General features: G+C 45.8%; 1 protein-coding gene across 3 annotated transcripts; it reads left to right on the forward strand.

The window, feature by feature from the left end:
• Window positions 1-1,300: 1,300 nt before the first annotated feature.
• LOC311149915 (transcription activator BRG1-like) lies at window positions 1,301-20,804 on the forward strand. Of its 3 annotated transcripts, none has more exons than XM_084187143.1 (31): window positions 1,301-1,488; window positions 8,275-8,532; window positions 8,705-8,834; window positions 9,605-10,042; window positions 10,342-10,440; window positions 10,656-11,212; window positions 11,337-11,510; window positions 11,623-11,802; window positions 11,963-12,013; window positions 12,417-12,547; window positions 12,784-12,838; window positions 13,313-13,576; window positions 13,778-13,941; window positions 14,156-14,222; window positions 14,368-14,478; window positions 14,623-14,865; window positions 14,973-15,086; window positions 15,248-15,355; window positions 15,487-15,573; window positions 15,694-15,740; window positions 15,857-16,023; window positions 16,299-16,462; window positions 16,672-16,938; window positions 17,465-17,542; window positions 17,712-17,930; window positions 18,046-18,317; window positions 18,478-18,586; window positions 18,769-18,870; window positions 19,101-19,239; window positions 19,669-19,805; window positions 20,124-20,804. In XM_084187143.1, the coding sequence occupies exons 2-31, from the start codon at window positions 8,317-8,319 to the stop codon at window positions 20,154-20,156; spliced, it is 4,923 nt and encodes a 1,640-aa protein (XP_084043269.1). In that variant the 5' UTR covers window positions 1,301-1,488; window positions 8,275-8,316; the 3' UTR covers window positions 20,157-20,804. The 3 variants fall into 3 exon arrangements, with proteins under 3 accessions (XP_084043269.1, XP_084043270.1, XP_084043271.1); XM_084187144.1 differs by having other exon boundaries at window positions 18,481-18,586; XM_084187145.1 differs by having other exon boundaries at window positions 11,966-12,013.
• Window positions 20,805-21,560: the final 756 nt, after the last annotated feature.

Consider the following 21,560-nt stretch of genomic DNA (forward strand, 5'->3'; position numbering starts at 1 on the left):
GAAATATTCCAGGCATTTATATATAAATTCCAGTCGTACTTTATCAAAAGCCTTTTCAAAGTCGGCTATGAATATCAGGCCTGGTTTCCCAGATTTTTCATAGTGTTCTATTGTTTCCAGTACTTGTCTTATATTATCTCCAATGTATCGTCCATGTAAAAAACCTGGCTGATTAGGATTAATAATATCCGACAATACGCTATATATGCTATATGCATTTTGTTAGAACAAATAAAGAAAAACCCTTGAATGAGTAGGTGTCCAAACTTTTGACTGACACTGTATATTAAAAAATCTTGCATATCTTAATTTATTTCCACAATTAACGATTAATATGCGTAATAATGTAGGCACTTCATAAGAAAGATTGTTACCTATAACCAGGACTGGCATTACAAATAAATGTGGCAAGCAATTATTATTTTGGCAAATAATTATTGTGATTCATCCTATACTGTCCCAAAAATTATTACCCCATAGCAACAGATGTGGGGTACATACACACTCTCCCCATCCTTCCCCCACAAACAACCACAAGCTCAGATGTTCAACAGTAGTTCCATCACCGAGCCCAACTCAAGAGAGACTTGATGTGCGAATGGATATACAGTTGTAGCTGTTTGAGAATGCATGCACAATTGAGCAAGACTGGGTAGATTTTAATAACCAATGTCAAATCGTGTACTATTGGCTCATACTAAAACCGGTTATAAACGCGTAACCCTTACCCATGTTCAGTTCGAAAACGTTGCAGATAGAAATGCCATGACTAGAGCGGACATGATTCCTTATTCTATTCACTAAAGAGGTAGCTATTATATGTTTGTTCTACATCATACATTTATATATGAATGTTGGCCAACGTTTTGTCCTGCTGAACGCGGCCCAGTTCTCTCCGTGGTTCTAGCTAGTCCCTATGCATTTCATTTCAATAACCTGTATTATCATATTTTTTTACTTGTAAAGCGGACTGGTACATATTCCAATCTACAAAACAGCACCTTTGGTTGAGGTTATTAAACGTGGCAATGTAGCTAGTGTTGATACCGGTAAATGCTTTTTTGACATTGCACATTTTATTCAGATAGAAAAATGTATGTAAACGGAGATCAATTGATTCCATTGTTACTGCCAATGACTACTATCAACAAGGATCCCTCATGATCTTATTTTACTACATGTAATAGTGGCGCTCTATAATAATTTGTACACCCATCCCCCACGTCGACATACTTCGCCTGCATTCCTCTCTGCAATGAGGCCTAGACTGGGCATGCGTTGATTTTCCAGTCGTTCATAGGGGATGAACGTGTAGAGGAGGGCGCTCTTGTATCACTGTTGCTGTAGTGAAGGCCGTTCCTTGGCGATACAATCAGACGAGAAGGGAGGGGGGGCGGTGAGAGAAAAAAAGCTAACAAGCTAGGTCGCTCTTTGTTTCTGGCTAGCTTTGTAAATCGAAAGGACCTACCGGCGAAGGGTGATTTCAATGTAAGTCAAATTCAACTGTTTCATTTTTAAGACTTCGTCGATGTTATCCTTATTAAGATTATTTATAAGTAATTTCAGTTTCTAATACCCTTCGTTTATCGTTGGGTTGGAAGGAACGGTAGTCAGGACCGACATTATTAGTCTGTCTGCAGACAGTGGCGGCAGAGTGAAATGAATGAATTGTGTTTTTGGTAAATGTATGTATCTAGCTAGAGCGGGGGTACGGGATGCAGGTTGGATCAATCAACTAAATGATTATTTAACCTTTACTCTCTCGCTGCATTTCCCAAGTCAGCAAAATAACCCAATTCTCACCATACATTTTGTTACGACAGCATGGTCGAGTAGTAGAGACCGTACCATTAGCTAACGTTAGCCAACTGTCTGGCAGTGTTTCTTTGTGTTTTAGTTTTCATTGTATACGCATTTTTTATGTAGTTAGAAAACAATGTATGAAATGTAGCCCATCACATGAGTGAATGGTTTCTGACCTATGTTCTAAACGGAACTAACGGAGGTTGTTTTACTGCTAACTAGCTTTCTAGCCAAGTCAAGCTATGCTGACTACACTGTACATCACATTAGCTTAGCATCCGTTAACTGCTTTTTTTTTTTTTACGCTAGTTAGTTAGCTAGCTTCTATATATACATATATTTAGCAAGTAGTTTCTTTATTTGTAACTACCTAACGAAGTCTTTAACTAACTAACGTTACCCAGTTAGCGACTGTAATTCAATTGCTACGATTTCGTCTCGCTAGCTAAATATCCGTGTTTTGCTTCAGCTAGCTTAAGCCAAGTCGCCGGTTGCGGGTTTACAGGACCAAGCTACTGTCTCACCAAAGAGAATGCATCACTCCTTGGACATGACTGTTCAATCTCTAGTGAGGAGGAACGGCAATAGATTCCACTCTCAATCATTGAAATAGCTAGCTATAACGTTACTCTCACTAGCATGAATGTCCTGGCCAAGTCGACCGCTGCAGTCATGATGTTGACAACTTTACCCACACATCATGGTTGATGTTTACCTTTATGTTGTTTCCTCTGTCGGGAGTGTATGGTGGTTCTTTGTATGCATGCAGCTGCTGCTAGGCAGCATCATTTGAATCACCTCGTCTGTGTAAGGTTTCCAAGCAAGAACTCTCCACATTCTGTCAATCACCACACACTGGCATTTAGTCATTTAGAGCATATTTCTGTCAAACATCTATGTGCAATTATTATATTTGAGGAATGCAATTATGAATCATATTAAATATATAGTTTTTTGTGATATGGGTTGTATTATCAAAGGCAGACCACTCTTTATGTAATCATCTAGAGAGGTCTTTAGGTAGGCCTGTTCCAACCGACGAAAACAGAACATTGGTGTCTTTCAACAAAGCAAATGCTTCGTAACGAACAGGTGTAGACTAACAGTGAAATGCTTAATTATGGGCCCTTCCCAACAATGCAGAGAGAAATATATAAAAAGAATAACACGAGGAATAGCCTAAATACACAATGAGTAAGGATAACTTGGCTATATACATGGGATACCAGTATCGAGTTGACGTGCAGGGGTACGAGGAAATTGAGGTACAGTGAGGGAAAAAAGTATTTGATCCCCTGCTGATTTTGTACGTTTGCCCACTGACAAAGAAATGATCAGTCTATAATTTTAATGGTAGGTTTATTTGAATAGTGAGAGACAATAACAACAAAGAAATCCAGAAAAACGCATGCCAAAAATGTTATAAATTGATTTGCATTTTAATGAGGGAAATAAGTATTTGACCCCCTCCTCAATCAGAAAGATTTCTGGCTCACAGGTGTCTTTTATACACGTAATGAGCTGAGATTAGGAGCACACTCTTAAAGAGAGTGCTCCTAATCTCAGCTAGTTACCTGTATAAAAGACACCTGTCCACAGAAGCGATCAATCAATCAGATTCCAAACTCTCCACCATGGCCAAGACCAAAGAGCTCTCTAAGGATGTCAGGGACAAGACCTACACAAGGCTGGCATGGGCTACAAGACCATCGCCAAGCAGCTTGGTGAGAAGGTGACAACAGTTGGTGCGATTATTCGCAAATGGAAGAAACACAAAATAACTGTCAATCTCCCTCGGCCTGGGGCTCCACGCAAGTTCTCACCTCGTGGAGTTGCAATGATCATGAGAACGGTGAGGAATCAGCCCAGAACTACACGGGAGGATCTTGTCAATGATCTCAAGGCAGCTGGGACCATAGTCACCAAGAAAACAATTGGTAATACACTACGCCATGAAGGACTGAAATCCTGCAGCACCCGCAAGGTCCCCCTGCTCAAAAAAGCACATATACATGCCTGTCGGAAGTTTGCCAATGAACATCTGAATGATTCAGAGGAGAACTGGGTGAAAGTGTTGTGGTCAGATGAGACCAAAATCGAGCTCTTTGGCCTCAACTCAACTCGCCGTGTTTGGAGGAGGAGGAATGCTGCCTATGACCCCAAGAACACCATCCCCACCGTCAAACGTGGAGGTGGAAACATTATGCTTTGGGGGTGTTTTTCTGCTAAGGGGACAGGACAACTTCACCACATCAAGGGGACGATGGACAGGGCCATGTACCGTCAAATCTTGGGTGAGAACCTCCTTCCCTCAGCCAGGGCATTGAAAATGGGTCATGGATGGGTATTCCAGCATGACAATGACCCAAAACACACGGCCAAGGCAACAAAGGAGTGGCTCAAGAAGAAGCACATGTGGAGGGAGCTGAAGGTTCGAGTTGCCAAACGTCAGCCTCGAAACCTTAATGACTTGGAGAAGATCTGCAAAGAGGAGTGGGACAAAATCCCTCCTGAGATGTGTGTGAACCTGGTGGCCAACTACAAGAAACGTCTGACCTCTGTGATTGCCAACAAGGGTTTTGCCACCAAGTACTAAGTCATGTTTTGCAGAGGGGTCAAATACTTATTTCCCTCATTAAAATGCAAATCAATTTGTAACATTTTTGACATGTGTTTTTCTGGATTTTGTTGTTGTTATTCTGTCTCTCACTGTTCAAATAAACCTACCATTAAAATTATAGACTGATCATTTCTTTGTCAGTGGGCGTACGTACAAAATCAGCAGGGGATCAAATACTTTTTTCCCTCACTGTAGATAGCTATGTACATATAGGTATGGGGTAAAGTGACTAGGCAACAGGATCGATAATAAACAGCAGTGAATGTGATGAGTCAAAGGGGTCAATGCAGATAGTCTGTGTAGCTATTTGGTTAACTATTTAGCAGTCTTATGGCTTGAAGGTACAGTGGCTTGCGAAAGTATTCATCCCCCTTGGCATTTTTCCTATTTTGTTGCCTTACATCCTGGGATTAAAATTGATTTATTGGGGGTTTGTATCATTTGATTTACACAATATGCCTACCACTTTGAAGATGCAAAATATTTTTTATTGTGAAAAAAACAAGAAATAAGACACAAAAAAGACCTTGCACGTGCACTACTATTCCCCCCTCTCCCCCCCAAAGTCAATACTTTGTAGAGCCACCTTTTGCAGCAATTACAGCTGCAAGTCTCTTGGGGGTATGTCTCTATAAGCTTGGCACATCTAGCCACTGGGATTTTTGCCCATTCTTCAAGGCAAAACTGCTCCAGCTCCTTCAAGTTGGATGGGTTCCGCTGGTGTACAGCAATCTTTAAGTCATACCACAGATTCTCAATTGGATTGAGGTCTGGGCTTTGACTAGGCCATTCCAAGACATTTAAATGTTTCCCCTTAAACCACTCGAGTGTTGCTTTAGCAGTATGCTTAGGGTCATTGTCCTGCTGGAAGGTGAACCTCCGTCCCAGTCTCAAATCTCTGGAAGACTGAAACAGGTTTCCCTCAAAAATGTCCCTGTATTTAGCGCCATCTGACCAGTTTCCCAGTCCCTGCCAATGAAAAACATCCCCACACGATGATGCTTCCACCACCATGCTTCACTGTGTGGATGGTGTTCTCGGGGTGATGAGAGGTGTTTGGTTTGCACCAGACATAGCGTTTTCCTTGATGGCCAAAAAGCAACATTTTTGTCTCATCTGACCAGAGTACCTTATTCCATATGTTTGGGGAGTCTCCCACATGCCTTTTGGCGAACACCAAACGTGTTTGCTTATTATTTTCTTTAACCAATGGCTTTTTTTCTGCCCACTCTTCCGTAAAGCCCTGCTCTGTGGAGTGTACGGCTTAAAGGGGTCCTATGGACAGATACTCCAATCTACACTGTGGAGCTTTGCAGCTCCTTCAGGGTTATCTTTGGTCTCTTTGTTGCCTCTGATTAATGCCCTCCTTGCCTGGTCCGTGAGTTTTGGTGGGCGGCCCTTTCTTGGCAGGTTTGTTGTGGTGCCATATTATTTCCATTTTTTAAATAATGGATTTAATGGTGCTCTGTGGGATGTTCAAAGTTTCTGATATTTTTTTATAACCCAACCCTGATCTGTACTTCTCCACAGCTTTGTCCCTGACCTGTTTGGAGAGCTCCTTGGTCTTCATGGTGCCCCTTGCTTAGTGGTGTTGCAGACTCTGGGGTCTTTCAGAACAGGTGTGTGTATATATACTGAGATCATGTGACAGATCATGTGACACTTAGATTGCACACAGGTGGACTTTATTTAACTAAATATGTGACTTCTGAGGGTAATTGGTAGCACCAGATCTTATTTAGGGGCTTCATAGCAAAGGGGGTGAAAACATATGCACACACCACTTTTCTGTTATTTATTTTTATGGAATTTTTTTAAAGTAATTTTTTTTCACTTCGCCAATTTGGACTATTTTGTGTATGTCCATTACATGAAATCCAAATAAAAATCAATTTAAATTGCAGGTTGTAATGCAACAAAATAGGAAAAACGCCAAGGGGGATGAATACTTTTGCAAGGTACTGTAGAAGCTGTTATGGGTCCTGTTGGTTCCAGACTTGGTGCGTTGGTACTGCTTGCTGTGCGGTAGCAGAAAAAACAGTCCATGTCTTGAGTGGCTGGAGTCTTTGACAATTTTTAGGGCCTTCCTCTGACCCCGCCTGTTAGAGGTCCTGGAATGACGGGAGGTCGGTCCCAATAATGTACTGCTGGGCCGTACGCACTACCCTATGTAGCACCTTGCATTTGGATGCCAAGCGGTGATGCAGCCAGTCAAGATGCTCTCAATGGTGCAGCTGTATAACTTTTTGAGGATCTGAGGGCCTTTGCCAAATCTTTTCAGCCTCCTGAGGGGGAAGAGGCGTTGTCGTGCCTTCTTCGGGACTGTGTTGATGTGTGTGGACCATGTTAATTATGGAGTTGTGCACGGCTGAACAGGGAGTACAGGAGGGGACTAAGCACGCACCCCTGAGGGGGCCCCTGTGTTGAGGGTCAGCGTGGCGGATGTGTTGTTGCCTACGCTCACACTTTCGTGTTACGTTGAGAATGCTTGGGCTAATAACTTGAAAAAATTAGCCACCTTGTGACTGAAGCAGAAACTGGCTTTCGAATAAACTAACTCCGGAGATGTGTGGGCTGTGCTTTCAGGTTATACCAGTCTAGTCTCTTATTTTCTACTTATTATCTATTCCTACTTGTATATATTTGTGCCAGTCATGTATATTAACACAAAACATACAATCAAATAACTACAGTAAGGCTACCATCTTGAGAATTTGATCTTGTTATTGGGTCATTTGGGCACATCCGAGAACCCAAAGCTCAGAGAACACAAAGTCAATTTGTGGATGATGGCTACATAGAGATTGTCTGGTACGTACCAGGGCTGGGAATTGCCAGGGACCTCACGATACGATATTATCACGATACTTAGTTGCCGATAAAATATTTGTGATTCTATAGACCCTTTTACAGTACACGACATACTGACGTTACGCACAGATGCGCACAACTCTTGGCGGCAGTAAGAAAACCATTGCCATCTGCACCCATTCAACATAGCTGAGATGTACGTTTTTATTACTTCAGGAAAATAATAATTTTTGTGGTTCTCATACGCTTACAATTATGTTTTGATTCTTGAATGAACAGTCGCTAAGGTTATATTTGATTGTGGTCTTTGCAAAATAACTATTTTGGATGCATCAGTTGTTAGCTAGAATGCTAACGCTCATTGGTAAATGCTGTAGCAAAAGCTAGCCAAAGAGCCATTTTACTGGTTGACGTTGAAGTGTTTAAGTATAATGCAGTTGATTTGCGATAATGACACAAACATTATATTGAGCAGGATATTCATACGGGCCTTAAAATCCAATTATAATCAAAAAGTAGTGTGAAATGCACTCATAAGCAACATGTAAGTAGAGGCTTTTTTGCTGGCATTCTATAAGAAATCCCCCTTGTTCTGCCACCAACTTGCGCACATCGCCCTTGTTTGCAAACACAATGTTTGCAAACACAGAAAGGGGTTGATACGTATTGCGATTTGATACTGTGATTTTATTGCGATTCGATGTTCCAAACATATTGCTCACCATATGTCTGCTGCAGAGGGACAAGAGAGTCATGAGAACATGTTTTTTGATCATTCATGGAAAGAAAAAGTGCTGAAAACAAATTGGCTCCCTATTTAAAAAGATAATGGAGAACAAGCTATGAAGGGAAAATACTGGAGTTTTGGTGCAGGTACAGCCAACTAAAGCAAAACATATTGCGATATTCTCAAAATAATAAGATTTGTTCCCCCCTCTTCACCCCAATCACTAGTACGCACTCAGTTTTACTCCTCACTGCTGGGTTGGTTTGTTGTAAATACTGGTCACTAACCCATCTGTCATTTGTCCTCTCTGCAGAGTGGAGCTTGGTGCTTTCACATTCTCGGACTCAGCTGAGAGATGTCCACCCCAGACCCCCCCATGGGAGGGACGCCCCGGCCGGGCCCCTCCCCAGGACCAGGGCCTTCTCCAGGAGCCATGATGGGCCCCAGCCCTTCCCCGGGCTCTGCTCATAGCATGATGGGACCCAGCCCAGGTCCCCCAGCCTCTGGACACCCCCACCCTCAACAGGGGCCCTCAGGATATCCTCAGGAGAACATGCACCAGATGCACAAAGTAAGACAGAAAATGGGCATATCCATAACTGTAATGTATGTAAAATGTCTGCAATGGTACCATTTTATGAGAATTTTATTGCATTAATCTATTCTTCCTTTACTGTACATAAGAAATATATGTGCTATCTAAGTAGGACATGCTTATGTTAATGTGTGTTGTCTTCTCACAGCCTATGGAAGGCATGCATGAGAAGGGCATGCCTGACGACCCTCGCTACGGACCGATGAAGGGCATGAGACCAGGTGGAGGCCACATCGGAATGGGACCCCCTCCTAGCCCCATGGACCAACATTCCCAAGGTACCATACCATGGTGTACTGAATAGATTAGATTGCATGGAGGATAGAGGAAACATTGACCCTGTTATTGAAGGAGCTTAACACAAGGTTCACTTATTAGCTTTCCATATGATCTTAAAATGGTGATTGGGATTTTAGGCTTAAGCACAATTGTCTTTAAAGCCATTTACCTGAAAAGAGGAACTGTGAACGCTAACTCGTGTAGACGCATGTGCACTTGTACTGTGAACTCAACCAGCCACTTTCTCCTCTTTCGCTTCTGTTGTTTTGTTGGGTAGCGTGAGCAGCAGATGCTCAGTGGAGGGGCATGAGGCTTCCCCTTTCAGACAATGAAGGTGGCAGCTGTCTGCTACAAAAACAGTCAGTCACCAAGGAGAGAGAGACAGAGGGGCTGTTGAAATACTATAATACAGGGGAGGGTGTTTTTCTGTTGACTCTTCTATCCTGTATTGACTGGTGACAGAGGGTGAGGCTCAGCTGTAATGTGTGCAAGTCTGTTAGAGACTGTGATTTGTAAAGTGTTTGTATCGCCAGTCCAGCCCATAATCATAATACCAGTCTGCATTTTGGTTTTGGCTAACATTTGGCAATTTGGCTAACATTTCTTCTGGTCTGTTAGCATCCATTTCACCACTATTTTCAATGTATCTGGCCATTTTATTAGTCATTCAAATCAGTTTCCCACTGTTCCCAATTAAAGGGACAGTCCTGCCCTACCATTCCCAGGGAAGATTACTTTTCTCACCTGTGCTGTTGTATCTCCTCCCCAGGCTACCCCTCTCCACTGGGGGGTTCTGAGCACTCTCCCAGCCCTGTGCCAGCCAACGGCCCTCCCCCCGGCCCCATGATGCCCTCCGGCCCAGGGGGTATCCCAATGGAGGGCGGTGACCCCCAGGCCATGGGCCAGCAGAACCGCGGTGGTGTCCCAGGTCCGAGTGGTGTTTCTGGGCCAGGCGGGGTTGGTCCAGGTGGACCCACCCCCTTCAACCAAAACCAGCTGCACCAGCTCAGGGCCCAGATCATGGCCTACAAGATGCTGGCTCGCAGCCAGCCCCTGCCAGACCACCTGCAGATGGCCGTGCAGGGCAAGAGGCCCATGCCAGGGATGCAGCAGCCAGGGATGCCCAACATGCCCCCTTCCTCTGGGCCCGGAGCAGGGCCTGGGGCGGGGCCCGGACAGCCACCAGCACACTACAACAGACCTCTTGGTGAGTGGGGTGGGCACATGCAAGGTTATGCTACACAGCCTGTCAATTAGTTTTGCAACCCTATGAATTACACATAAATGCACATAATTACGGTCAATCACACACAAATGCTGTCCTTCTCAAACAAATACAATTAATAATTTGAATGCTGAACAGGGACCCCTGGTGGTGAAACTTAAACAAATGCTCTCGGCTCAGGCACCATTTTCTATGTTAACTAGACTTCAATAGGGGATGTCTGTGAGTGTGAATGGCCAGGCAGTGTCTGATCATATCTAATGTCCCCTGTCATCTTGCAGGAATGGTAGGCCCCAACATGCCTCCTCCAGGACCCTCAGGTGTTCCCCCTGGTATGCAGGGCCAGCCCACCAACGGACCCCCTAAACAATGGGCCGAAGGTGAGCCTCATCTTGACCCCTGGGCAGTGATTCACCTGTGTGTGAGAGGGCACTAGTCTGTAGTGTTTTTAGTCCACGTTCTTCTCTTTCCTGTGCCGATAATTTCACCAGACCTATCACAAGAAATACACACATATATTAAACAGATAATCAATACACCAAAACACTCTGTGGAATGGTAGAACTAATAACTCCTTCAATGCCATATGTTCTAGGGCCCATGGTGAATGCTGCTGCTCCATCCAGTGCCCCCCAGAAGCTGATTCCCCCTCAGCCCACTGGCAGACCCTCCCCTGCTCCCCCCTCCGTGCCCCCGGCTGCCTCCCCGGTCATGCCCCCTCAGACCCAGTCCCCTGGGCAGCCCCCCCAGCCCCCACCCATGGTGCTGCACCAGAAACAGAACCGCATCACACCTATCCAGAAGCCCCGTGGCCTGGACCCAGTGGAGATCCTCCAGGAGAGAGAGTACAGGCTGCAGGCTCGTATCACCCACCGTATTCAGGAGCTGGAGCATCTACCAGGGTCTCTTGCCGGAGACCTACGCACCAAAGCCAACATCGAGCTCAAGGCCTTGAGGCTGCTAAATTTCCAGAGACAGCTGCGTCAGGAGGTGGTGGTTTGTATGCGTCGTGACACGGCCCTGGAGACAGCCCTCAACGCTAAGGCCTACAAGCGCAGCAAGCGCCAGTCCCTCCGCGAGGCCCGCATCACAGAGAAACTGGAGAAGCAACAGAAGATCGAACAGGAGCGCAAACGACGCCAGAAACACCAGGTACACAGAGGGGTCGGGACTAAAATTCAACACCTAGATGTCAGGTGATCCTCACATCCTTGTAAGACCTCCAGTGCTTTGCGTTGTATTGTATAGACACTCATATTCTAATGTTTTTGTATAGGAATACCTTAACAGCATCCTGCAGCATGCTAAAGACTTCAAGGAGTACCACCGCTCCATCACAGCCAAGCTCCAGAAGGCCACCAAAGCCGTGGCCACGTACCACGCCAACACTGAGCGCGAGCAGAAGAAGGAGAACGAGCGTATTGAGAAGGAGAGGATGAGGAGGCTGATGGTGAGGGACTACACAGCTGCACGGTTACACATGCATTGTTAAATAGCCGTATATCTAGTCTCACACCCAGTGCCTCTTAACACCTGTCGTCAATGTGTGTCCCCTTCCCTAGGCTGAAGATGAGGAGGGCTACCGTAAACTCATTGACCAGAAGAAAGACAAGCGTCTGGCCTACCTTCTGCAGCAGACGGACGAGTACGTGGCCAACCTCACCGATCTGGTCAGAGCCCACAAGGCTGATCAGGCCCTCAAGGACAAGAAGAAAAAGAAGAAGAAGAAGAAAAAGAAGAAGGTGAAGAATGAGGCCAAGGACAAATGTTGAAAGTGCATCTTTCTGAAGCTCCATTTGTTGTATTGTGTTACCTTGTTTTTTACTGCGATATGCAGCCCCTTGTGTATCCCTTGCTGATCCTATGATTGCAATATGATAAACTGATGTCCATGTTCCCTAGAAGCCAGAGAGTGCAGAGGGCCAGCCTCCTGCCCTGGGACCCGATGGAGAGGTGAGTTTTTGCTCAAAACTGGGTTTGGGCTAGAAACAATATTTTGAGATCAGTGAGAGATTTGGTCCGATAAAATCCATACAATAATTTCCCCCCAAGCTTTCTTACAAAGTCACCTTCTCTGCCATTAGTTCATGAAGAACAGTACAATGAACGAATGTATGCCCCATCACTCAACATTTAGCTAATAGGCCCTTCATTTTCATGTCCGGTAATAGGCCATAGGCCATGATGTGTTGATAAGAACTGAAAAGTAGCATTGTTTCCAGGCTCCCTGCAGCAGGGTTGTACTGTTTTTCACAAGGCCACAGGAATACTTGTTTAATTTACCATGAAATGGTCATATTGGCAGGTAATATATCACACAGTTTCCAGTCAATTTCTCACTCACTTCCACTCTCAGCCTCTGGATGAGACCAGTCAGATGAGTGACCTACCTGTGAAGGTGATCCATGTAGACAGTGGGAAGATCCTGACGGGTCTGGACGCGCCCCGGGCTGGCCAGCTGGACACCTGGCTGGAGATGAACCCTGGGTCAGTTAAAACACAGCTAGCTAGGAGACACACTTGTTTACCCAGACACCTAGATTGTGGGAATAATGACAACACGAGAGCCTGATGAATATGAAATACCATTTTTGTATAATGTTCATCCTATTCCAATCTAAATGCCTTTCACACTGTTGCATAGCCATAAGTACATAAACACTGTCTTCTCAAAACATTGACATCAGGCATCACAACTAATCATTTTAACATTTCTCCTGCAGGTATGAAGTGGCTCCTCGTTCAGACAGTGAGGACAGTGGCTCAGAGGAAGAGGAGGTATGTGGCTTACAGAGACCACAATGCTCTCTCCTAACCCCCCACTTTCCCCTCTAATACATGTATATCGTATTCCTCTAGTCGCTTTAAATAAATGTAAGCAGACCGCAGTGGAAAAGACCTTGCGTGTGGAGTCTGTGTTCAGAGGCGTACCACTCTTGCCTTGGGCTATCAGAAACTAGGCCAATTGCCAAGCTCAAACTAATGTAACCCTTTCTCTGCATTGTGTACTATAAAGCTTATATTAATGTAAATGAAAACATATTGTGCTGTAAATATCTTTACTGAAACAGAGATTTTCCAGATTAATCTTAATCCTGACCAGTTCATGGGACAAGCCGTGTTCTAGTCTCCATAAAGCATATTTTATTCAGATGAGATGACATGTCTTTTGACTTGACCTTGGCTGAGACAATTTGAGCCAGGCTGTGTGGCATCTGTATCTGAGTCATCCTCTTGCTCCGTACCCCTCAGGAGGAAGAGGAGGAGCCCCAGCCCTCCCAGGCTCCCACCGAGGAGAAAAAGAAGATACCAGACCCTGACACAGAGGACGTGTCCGAGGTCGACGTCCGCTACATCATCGAGGGAGCCAAGCAGGATGTGGATGATGAGTATAACAGTGCAGAGGCGGCGTTCGCCCGAGGTCTGCAGTCTTACTACGCTGTGGCCCACGCCGTCACTGAGACGGTGGACAAACAGTCCACACTGCTGGTCAACGGGCAGCTCAAACATTACCAGGTACCCAGTCTACCCACATCATCACAATAACATGATTTCCCATACTCGATGCATGCTGTAGTGTTTCATTACCTTTCACAGTGCTTACAAGAAGTAACGTGTCAAAAAAGAAGAGATGACGTATTACCAGAGCCATGCACACGTGATAACAATGTGAGACAGTAGAATGACTGACTGGTTTGTGTCCCTTTCTCCTCTAAGATCAAGGGCTTGGAGTGGCTGGTGTCTCTCTACAACAACAACCTGAACGGGATCCTGGCTGATGAGATGGGTCTGGGCAAGACCATCCAGACCATCGGCCTCATCACCTACCTCATGGAGCACAAGCGCATCAACGGCCCCTTCCTCATCATCGTGCCCCTTTCGTGAGTGCCTCTCCTTTTCCGCTCTAGTCGCTTCACCTCCATTATGGACCTGGACTGCTGCAGCATTTCTGTAGTTTCAATTGAGATGTTCACCTGTGATTTTAAAAGCCTGAAAGGGCTGTTATGGGTATTTTCCACGGTCATAGATATATTTGACTTGAGGTGGACAGAGCAAATATATGTTTATCAATTTATCTCCCGTCTTTGTGTTCAGAACTCTGTCCAACTGGGTGTACGAGTTTGATAAGTGGGCTCCAACTGTGGTAAAAGTCTCTTACAAAGTGAGTAGCCCCTTTCAAAGCCTCTTCCAGGTTGAAGTTTGTTTGACAATGTTGTAGTAGGTGCTCTGCATGGACGTGAATATTCTTTAATTATAGTGTACTGTAGATGTAAAGTTGATGTGTGTTCTGGTATGTCTCTGTGCAGGGCTCCCCACAAGCTCGCCGGGCATTCCTACCCATCCTGCGCAGTGGCAAGTTCAACGTGCTGCTCACCACCTACGAGTACATCATCAAAGACAAGCAAGTGCTGGCTAAGGTAGGGACCCACTTCTTCAAATCATCCTGAGCAATAGTACACAAATACACTGACTCGTGCCTTAGAAATGGCCCTAGTCAGACAGGTAAACCTATGGAAACCTCAATTTCATCTTCTAACGCCACTGTACTCGTTCCCTCTCAGCTGCGCTGGAAGTACATGATAGTGGACGAGGGCCACCGTATGAAAAACCACCACTGTAAGCTGACTGTGGTTCTGAACACCCACTACCTGGCCCCGCGGCGTCTTCTGCTGACCGGCACCCCGCTGCAGAACAAGCTGCCGGAGCTCTGGGCTCTGCTCAACTTCCTGCTGCCGACCATCTTCAAGTCCTGCACAACCTTCGAGCAGTGGTTCAACGCCCCCTTCGCCATGACTGGAGAGAAGGTGAGTTAGTCAGGGCTCTGGAGTGGTGTGTTTTGGTAAATGTGTGTGTTTTGGAGACATTGGGGTCATCATGGCTGGACTCTTACCCCGCTCTCTCTATACCCTAGGTGGATCTGAACGAGGAAGAGACCATCCTGATTATCCGTCGTTTGCACAAAGTGCTCCGCCCCTTCCTGCTGCGCAGACTGAAGAAGGAAGTGGAGTCCCAGCTGCCTGAGAAGGTCTGACTCCTCTCAATCACTTGGCTTTCAGTCTCCAAGGACAATAAACATAAATCAATCGATCCTTTCAGTCATTTAAACTCCTATCAGTCCAATCAATGCAATGTTTTAACCGGTTCTCTCCCTGTGTGTGTGTGTGTGTGTGTGTGTGTGTTCCCCAGGTGGAGTATGTGATCAAGTGTGACATGTCGGCCCTGCAGAGAGTGCTGTACAGACACATGCAGGCTAAGGGAGTGCTGCTCACCGACGGCTCTGAGAAAGACAAGAAGGTAAGGAGGAGTGGAGAACCCCCTCATTGCTCTCCATACGCCCCTTAACAACTGACTGGGGGTCAGTTATACTGGGCTGTTTTAGATGGGTACTACAGGATGACTAAGTGCACTTTTATTGTGTGTTTCAGGGTAAAGGAGGCACGAAGACCCTGATGAACACCATCATGCAGCTGAGGAAGATCTGTAACCATCCCTACATGTTCCAGCAGATCGAGGTACAGTGCAAGGCCCTACCTCAACCCTTCCATGAATTGAGAAGAGATGTTGACTGAAGTAGAAGATTGTGGTTGAAGCTTTTCATTTTAACCGAATAGTTGTGACTCGTCTGTTCACAGGAGTCATTCTCTGAGCATTTGGGATTCACTGGAGGCGTAGTGTCAGGGTAAGCAAAGCATCTGCTAATATTACATGTTGATGCTTCACGGTGTTGTGGTTGACCTTACTATGTGTGGTGTGTTTCCTCATCACCCCTCTGTTATTGTCCCCTGCTCCCTCCAGACCTGACCTGTACCGCGCCGCTGGGAAGTTTGAGCTGCTAGACCGTATCCTGCCCAAGCTGAGGGTCACCAACCACAAGGTCCTGCTCTTCTGTCAGATGACTTCCACCATGACCATCATGGAGGACTACTTTGGCTGGCGCAACTTTAAGTACCTGCGTCTGGACGGTGAGAGGCAGGAATAGGAGAGTTATTTAGCTTGGTGCTGGGAAAATGAATTCAAGACAAATTCCAGAAGTATTTTGTACTATGAGAAATACAGTACTATGTGTAGGATTTGTTTTGTACTTACACTATGCAGTTTACTAGAACACAATGGCTCAACTTTGTGATGTGGGGAGGCTGATGTACGATCACAAGCTGAGCTCATGTTATTTGCATATCCCTCCTACTGTTGTCCTGTGGAAACTCGTAACTAACACCATTGGTCTTTGTCTCCATAGGAACCACCAAGGCTGAGGATCGTGGGATGCTTTTGAAGACCTTCAATGACCCCGCCTCTCAGTACTTTGTGTTCCTGCTCAGCACCAGGGCCGGAGGGCTGGGCCTCAACCTGCAGTCTGCTGACACCGTGGTCATCTTTGACTCAGACTGGAACCCACATCAGGTACAGCTCATTACCCTCTACTGTTCACTGTAGTATTATGATCTAGAAATCTCACTGGAGTTATTGATATAGATGTACATTTAGAAAACAGCTAGGATTAGTGGCTATTTAGGTGATTTTGTTAGGTAACATAGCTAAACTCCCATGTCCTGCCCTCCCCCTAACTCCAGTCTCTCACCCCTCTCTTTCTCTCTCCCTCCCCTGTACAGGACCTGCAGGCCCAGGACAGAGCCCACCGTATTGGGCAGCGGAACGAGGTGCGTGTGTTGCGTCTCTGCACCGTTCAAAGTGTGGAGGAGAAGATCCTGGCGGCAGCCAAGTACAAGCTGAATGTGGACCAGAAGGTCATCCAGGCCGGCATGTTCGACCAGAAGTCGTCGAGTCACGAGCGCCGTGCCTTCCTGCAGGCCATCCTGGAGCATGAGGAACAGGACGAGGTCGGGGCCCCGGGGGGCTGGCGCGCTGGGGGGGCGTTGGTGGGTGTGATCATGACCGTCCACCACACTACCAACCACCCACACGCCACCCTACCGTTTAATCTCTTTCTTTACTTTGTTCCCTCCTTCTCCCTACCTTCTGGATTTAGGGGCGGTTCCTTTTTTTAGGTTTGCCCTCTTTTTCTCCTCTTCCTGCTTTGTCTTTTTTTTAAATTCGTAACCAGATTTTTTTATTTAATGAAGCTCTTTTTCAATAACATAGTAGCCTTTTCTGACTTTTTAAACACATTTTCCCCCATTCTTAGCTTCTTAACCAAATACCTAGCTGGATGTCTGTTCTATCTATACTTGACAGTTAGTAGGAGCAGCAGTTTCTTGGTATAAGTATGCATCACACCTATTGTAGGATATTCACTCCAATACATGACATCTGCTACATGTTACATTGCACTTTATATGATACTTACATAACTGATAAGCATTCAAGACTTCTAGTTCAGAGACGTGGCTCTGAGGCACCTCTAACAGCCCTCTGCCCTGTGCTCACCCTTTCTATTGTCTACAGGAGGAGGACGAGGTGCCTGATGACGAGACTGTCAACCAGATGATTGCCAGGAGCGAGGAGGAGTTTGACCAGTTCATGGTCAGTCCCAAAATTCTTCAAGATTTACAGTAATGTAGTCTGAGTCTTGCTTGAGGCAACTGGAGGCTTGACTGTCAATCTCCAGACTGAAGACTGCCCTGTTGTAGACTTTGACACAACCTCAACCGTTTTTCTCTTTTCTTACACTACCTCCCCCTCTCCCCTCCAGCGTATGGACCTGGACCGGCGCCGTGAGGACGCCCGCAACCCCAAGAGGAAGCCCCGTTTGATGGAGGATGACGAGCTGCCCACCTGGATCATAAAGGATGATGCCGAGGTGGAGAGGCTCACCTGTGAGGAGGAGGAGGAGAAGATATTTGGTCGCGGCTCTCGCCAGCGCAAGGAGGTGGACTACAGCGACTCACTCACAGAGAAGCAGTGGCTCAAGGTCAGCTATCCAACTGTTGTAGTTGAAAAAGCTTTTAGCTAATAATTGAAAGTCCTATGACTGAAATCTATGGTCTATGACCTGTAATGCAAATGTGTGGGTCCCCCTCCCACAGGCCATAGAGGACGGTAATCTGGAGGACCTGGAGGAGGAGGTGCGTCACAAGAAGACGACCCGGAAGCGCAAGCGAGACCGTGACGACATGCCCGGCCCGGCCACACCCAGCTCCAGCGGTGGTGGCGGCGGTCGCAGCCGTGACAAGGACGAAGAGGTCAAGAAGGCCAAGAAACGCGGACGCCCCCCGGCTGAAAAACTGTCCCCTAACCCCCCCTCCCTCACCAAGAAGATGAAGAAGGTGGTGGACACTGTCATCAAGTACAAGGATGGGTGAGTTGGTGGGCTCCTATGTCTGGATGACAACTCAGTGAAGGTCAGCACATGACAACATACACAAACACACCGACAACCTACTTTGTCATGTAATGGTCAGAGTAGAGCATGTTGAGGTGGACTAAGCCCTGAGTTTCCCTGTTCCCCTATTTCACAGAAGCAATGGGCGCCAGCTGAGTGAAGTCTTCATCCAGCTGCCCTCCCGCAAGGAGCTGCCCGAGTACTACGAGCTCATCCGCAAGCCTGTTGACTTCAGGAAGATTAAGGTATGACGCTAACCCATTAATATATCGGTTATAAGACCAGGGTATCGCATTCAGTAAAACTGTGCTTATGGGAGGTTAGGGGACTTATAAGTCACATCTAGCTGTCCAGTCCTGATCTTCTCTGTCCTGTCCTGTGCCGGTCTGATTCATATTCTGATGTCCTCTCTTCTGTTCCCCTCCAGGAGAGGATCCGCAACCATAAGTACCGCAGCCTGAATGACCTGGAGAAGGATGTGATGCTGCTTTGTAGCAACGCCCAGACCTTCAACCTGGAGGGCTCTCTGGTGAGTGTCTGGCAACATGGAGAGAGTGAGGGGAGGGGGGACCATTGTTGTTGAGCATGATAAGATAACGCTGTGGGGGAGCTGGAGTATGGAGGGCCTGTTTTACAGGTCCGAGGAGACTTGTCACAACCTTTCTGGTGAATCGAACGGAACCTCTCATATTCTGAAGAAATGTCACAGTAGCCTGTGGACCTGCTGCTGACATCTTATATATTTCTCTCACCCCCCAGATCTATGAGGACTCCATCGTGCTGCAGTCAGTCTTCACCAGCGTCAGGCAGAAGATCGAAAAGGAGAAGGAGGAGGAGAGCGAGGGAGAGGACAGTGAGGAGGAGGAGGAGGAGGTGGACGAAGGCTCTGAGTCTGAATGTGAGTGTTACAGTATTTACATATGCACTTAGTGTCATAGTCCACTGTTAAAAGGGCAGTCTGCCGTTCAAACAACAACGTGTCCCACCGCCAGTGTCTGGTAAATAGCTGACTGATGGGGCTGTTGAAACCACTCTCAAGACTGAGCTAAGGATGCAAGGAGTGTTTGTTTACAATCACATTGTTTACAAAGGAGAAAAACAAGATTATATTTGGGTTTCTGGTGGGATGTGACAATTTAACTAAGCTCGTGAGGCATTTATAACTTATATTCTTCAAGAGTCAATGGGTGTATATCATTAATGTAAAAGTCAAAAAATAGACGTAACAATCACAGATTGCCCCTTTAAACTATTTAATAATATGTTGAACTAATGTCCTTTTAAAGAATTGTATACTCATGGATTTCTGTCCATGCTTCTCTTTCAGCTCGTTCAGTGAAGGTGAAGATTAAGCTGGGGAGGAAGGAGAAGGAGGGCAGAGGGAAGGGCCAGCGCCGGAGGGGCCGTGGCTCCCGGGCCAAACCTGTGGTGAGCGATGACGACAGCGAGGAGGAACAGGAAGAGGTAAGACACGCACACACACACACACACACACATTGAGACACTACTTAAACTGTCAATTTCAGCTTGCATTCAAAGCTGTCTACTGTCCTGACTGAGGTTGTGACCTCTGCTAAGCTCTTTGCACTGAAGGATGTCTAGCAACACTGATTCATGTGTTATGTAACTCAGACCAGCTGTATTTTCTTTTAATCGTCTTAAACACTTAACATTTCTGAAAATTGCCAATTAAAATTGTTTCTTAAATGTCTACAGTAGATTAGACTGGTGATCAACAAGCTCTGTTGTATTGGGTTGAAGGATTTTTTTATTCTGTTCCAGGCGGGTTCGGCCAGCGGCAGTGAGGAGGACTGAACTGAACCACTCCTGTTCTGCGAGGACCAACGGCCCACTGAGACCCTCGACTGGAACTTATATATTTTACCTAGATTCTATAGCAGGGTGGCAAGCCAGTGGAGAGGGGCCTAGTTTTACCTAGATGAGATGATTTTTAGTGAGACAAATGTATTCCATAATTAAAATACACCATCAATAAAAAAATAAAAAGTATTTAAAAAATAAAATAAAAATAACCACTTACATATTTAAGCAGGCAATCCTGGTATGAATAGCAGGACTGTATGTATTTTTGCCTTGTTGATTTCTCCTGAAAGTGATCAAGGTGGACAGGGTTTGGTTAGCAGACTGATCGTGGACCACAGGGAGAGTTTGCAGACTTTTTAAGTGAGTTTGTTTTGTCGTCGTTTCCTTTGAGATGGAGCTGTGTGTGACCGGAGTCGCTGTGGTTTCTAAGTCCCTTGAATGCATGTCGTTTGGTCTGTGGAAATGCACCTGGGTGTGTTGTTCTATTATATCGCTGTTTAATTTAAGAATAGAAGTGAGATGACGGTACGTTCCCCCTTAGGCCTTCCTCCGGCTACAAGTGAGAAGGGAAGGGCGGGACTCTCCCGCGTCTGTGTCACTGGATTCCAAAAAGTACAATAAAGGCATCTCGTAATGAAACTTTCCTCACTTATGTTGTCTTTATTCACATTATGCGCTACACATGATTGATTTCTGTAGCCTAAATGTGCCCAAGAGAATGAACTTTTAAGCCATCTTTGACTAATTGTAGCTATCTTGTGTATATACAGTAGATGGCCCTCTCACCTTGACCAGATGCCAGTACTGAATGCCTCTGGATGAAAAGCCATAGGTTGAAGATTTAGACGTTTTGTTGATGTTCAGGTTGACTGTTTTGTCCTTGAGTCTGAACTGTAAACATGCTGACCACTAAATGAATGCTGCTTTGCTATGATAAACTGAATTATATACATTATATATTTTAGGCCACAGTGGTTTTAAAGGCTTGTAGCACTCACTGTTGTATTTCCAACAGTGTTACTCTGGGCATGTGTGAGATTCTCCCAGGGGTTCCATGCCTCTGATCTCAGATATACACCACAGTTTCTTCCTCCACAGGTTACTCACTGACCCTGCTGTTTCCGCCTGCTCCCCCTCATACTGCTTTGTTCCAGCCATGGGCTCATGCCATAACACCTGGACAAACAGTGGAACATTTCTGAATGGATCTGCTGTAGACTCATTTTAACTGACTCTAAAGAGCTACCGTCACCCCATTAACCATGATGGCAGAAATTCTGACTGCGCTGAGACCAACCTCTGACTAGCCTTATCTTCCTGTGTATAGGTTTACGTGGCCAGTTTTTATTTATTTGATTTTTTACGTTTTCATTTGGCAGAAATACATTCAAATAA

The sequence above is a fragment of the Coregonus lavaretus genome, assembly GCF_964263955.1.
Source record: "Coregonus lavaretus genome assembly, chromosome: 2".
Classification (NCBI taxonomy): domain Eukaryota; kingdom Metazoa; phylum Chordata; class Actinopteri; order Salmoniformes; family Salmonidae; genus Coregonus; species Coregonus lavaretus.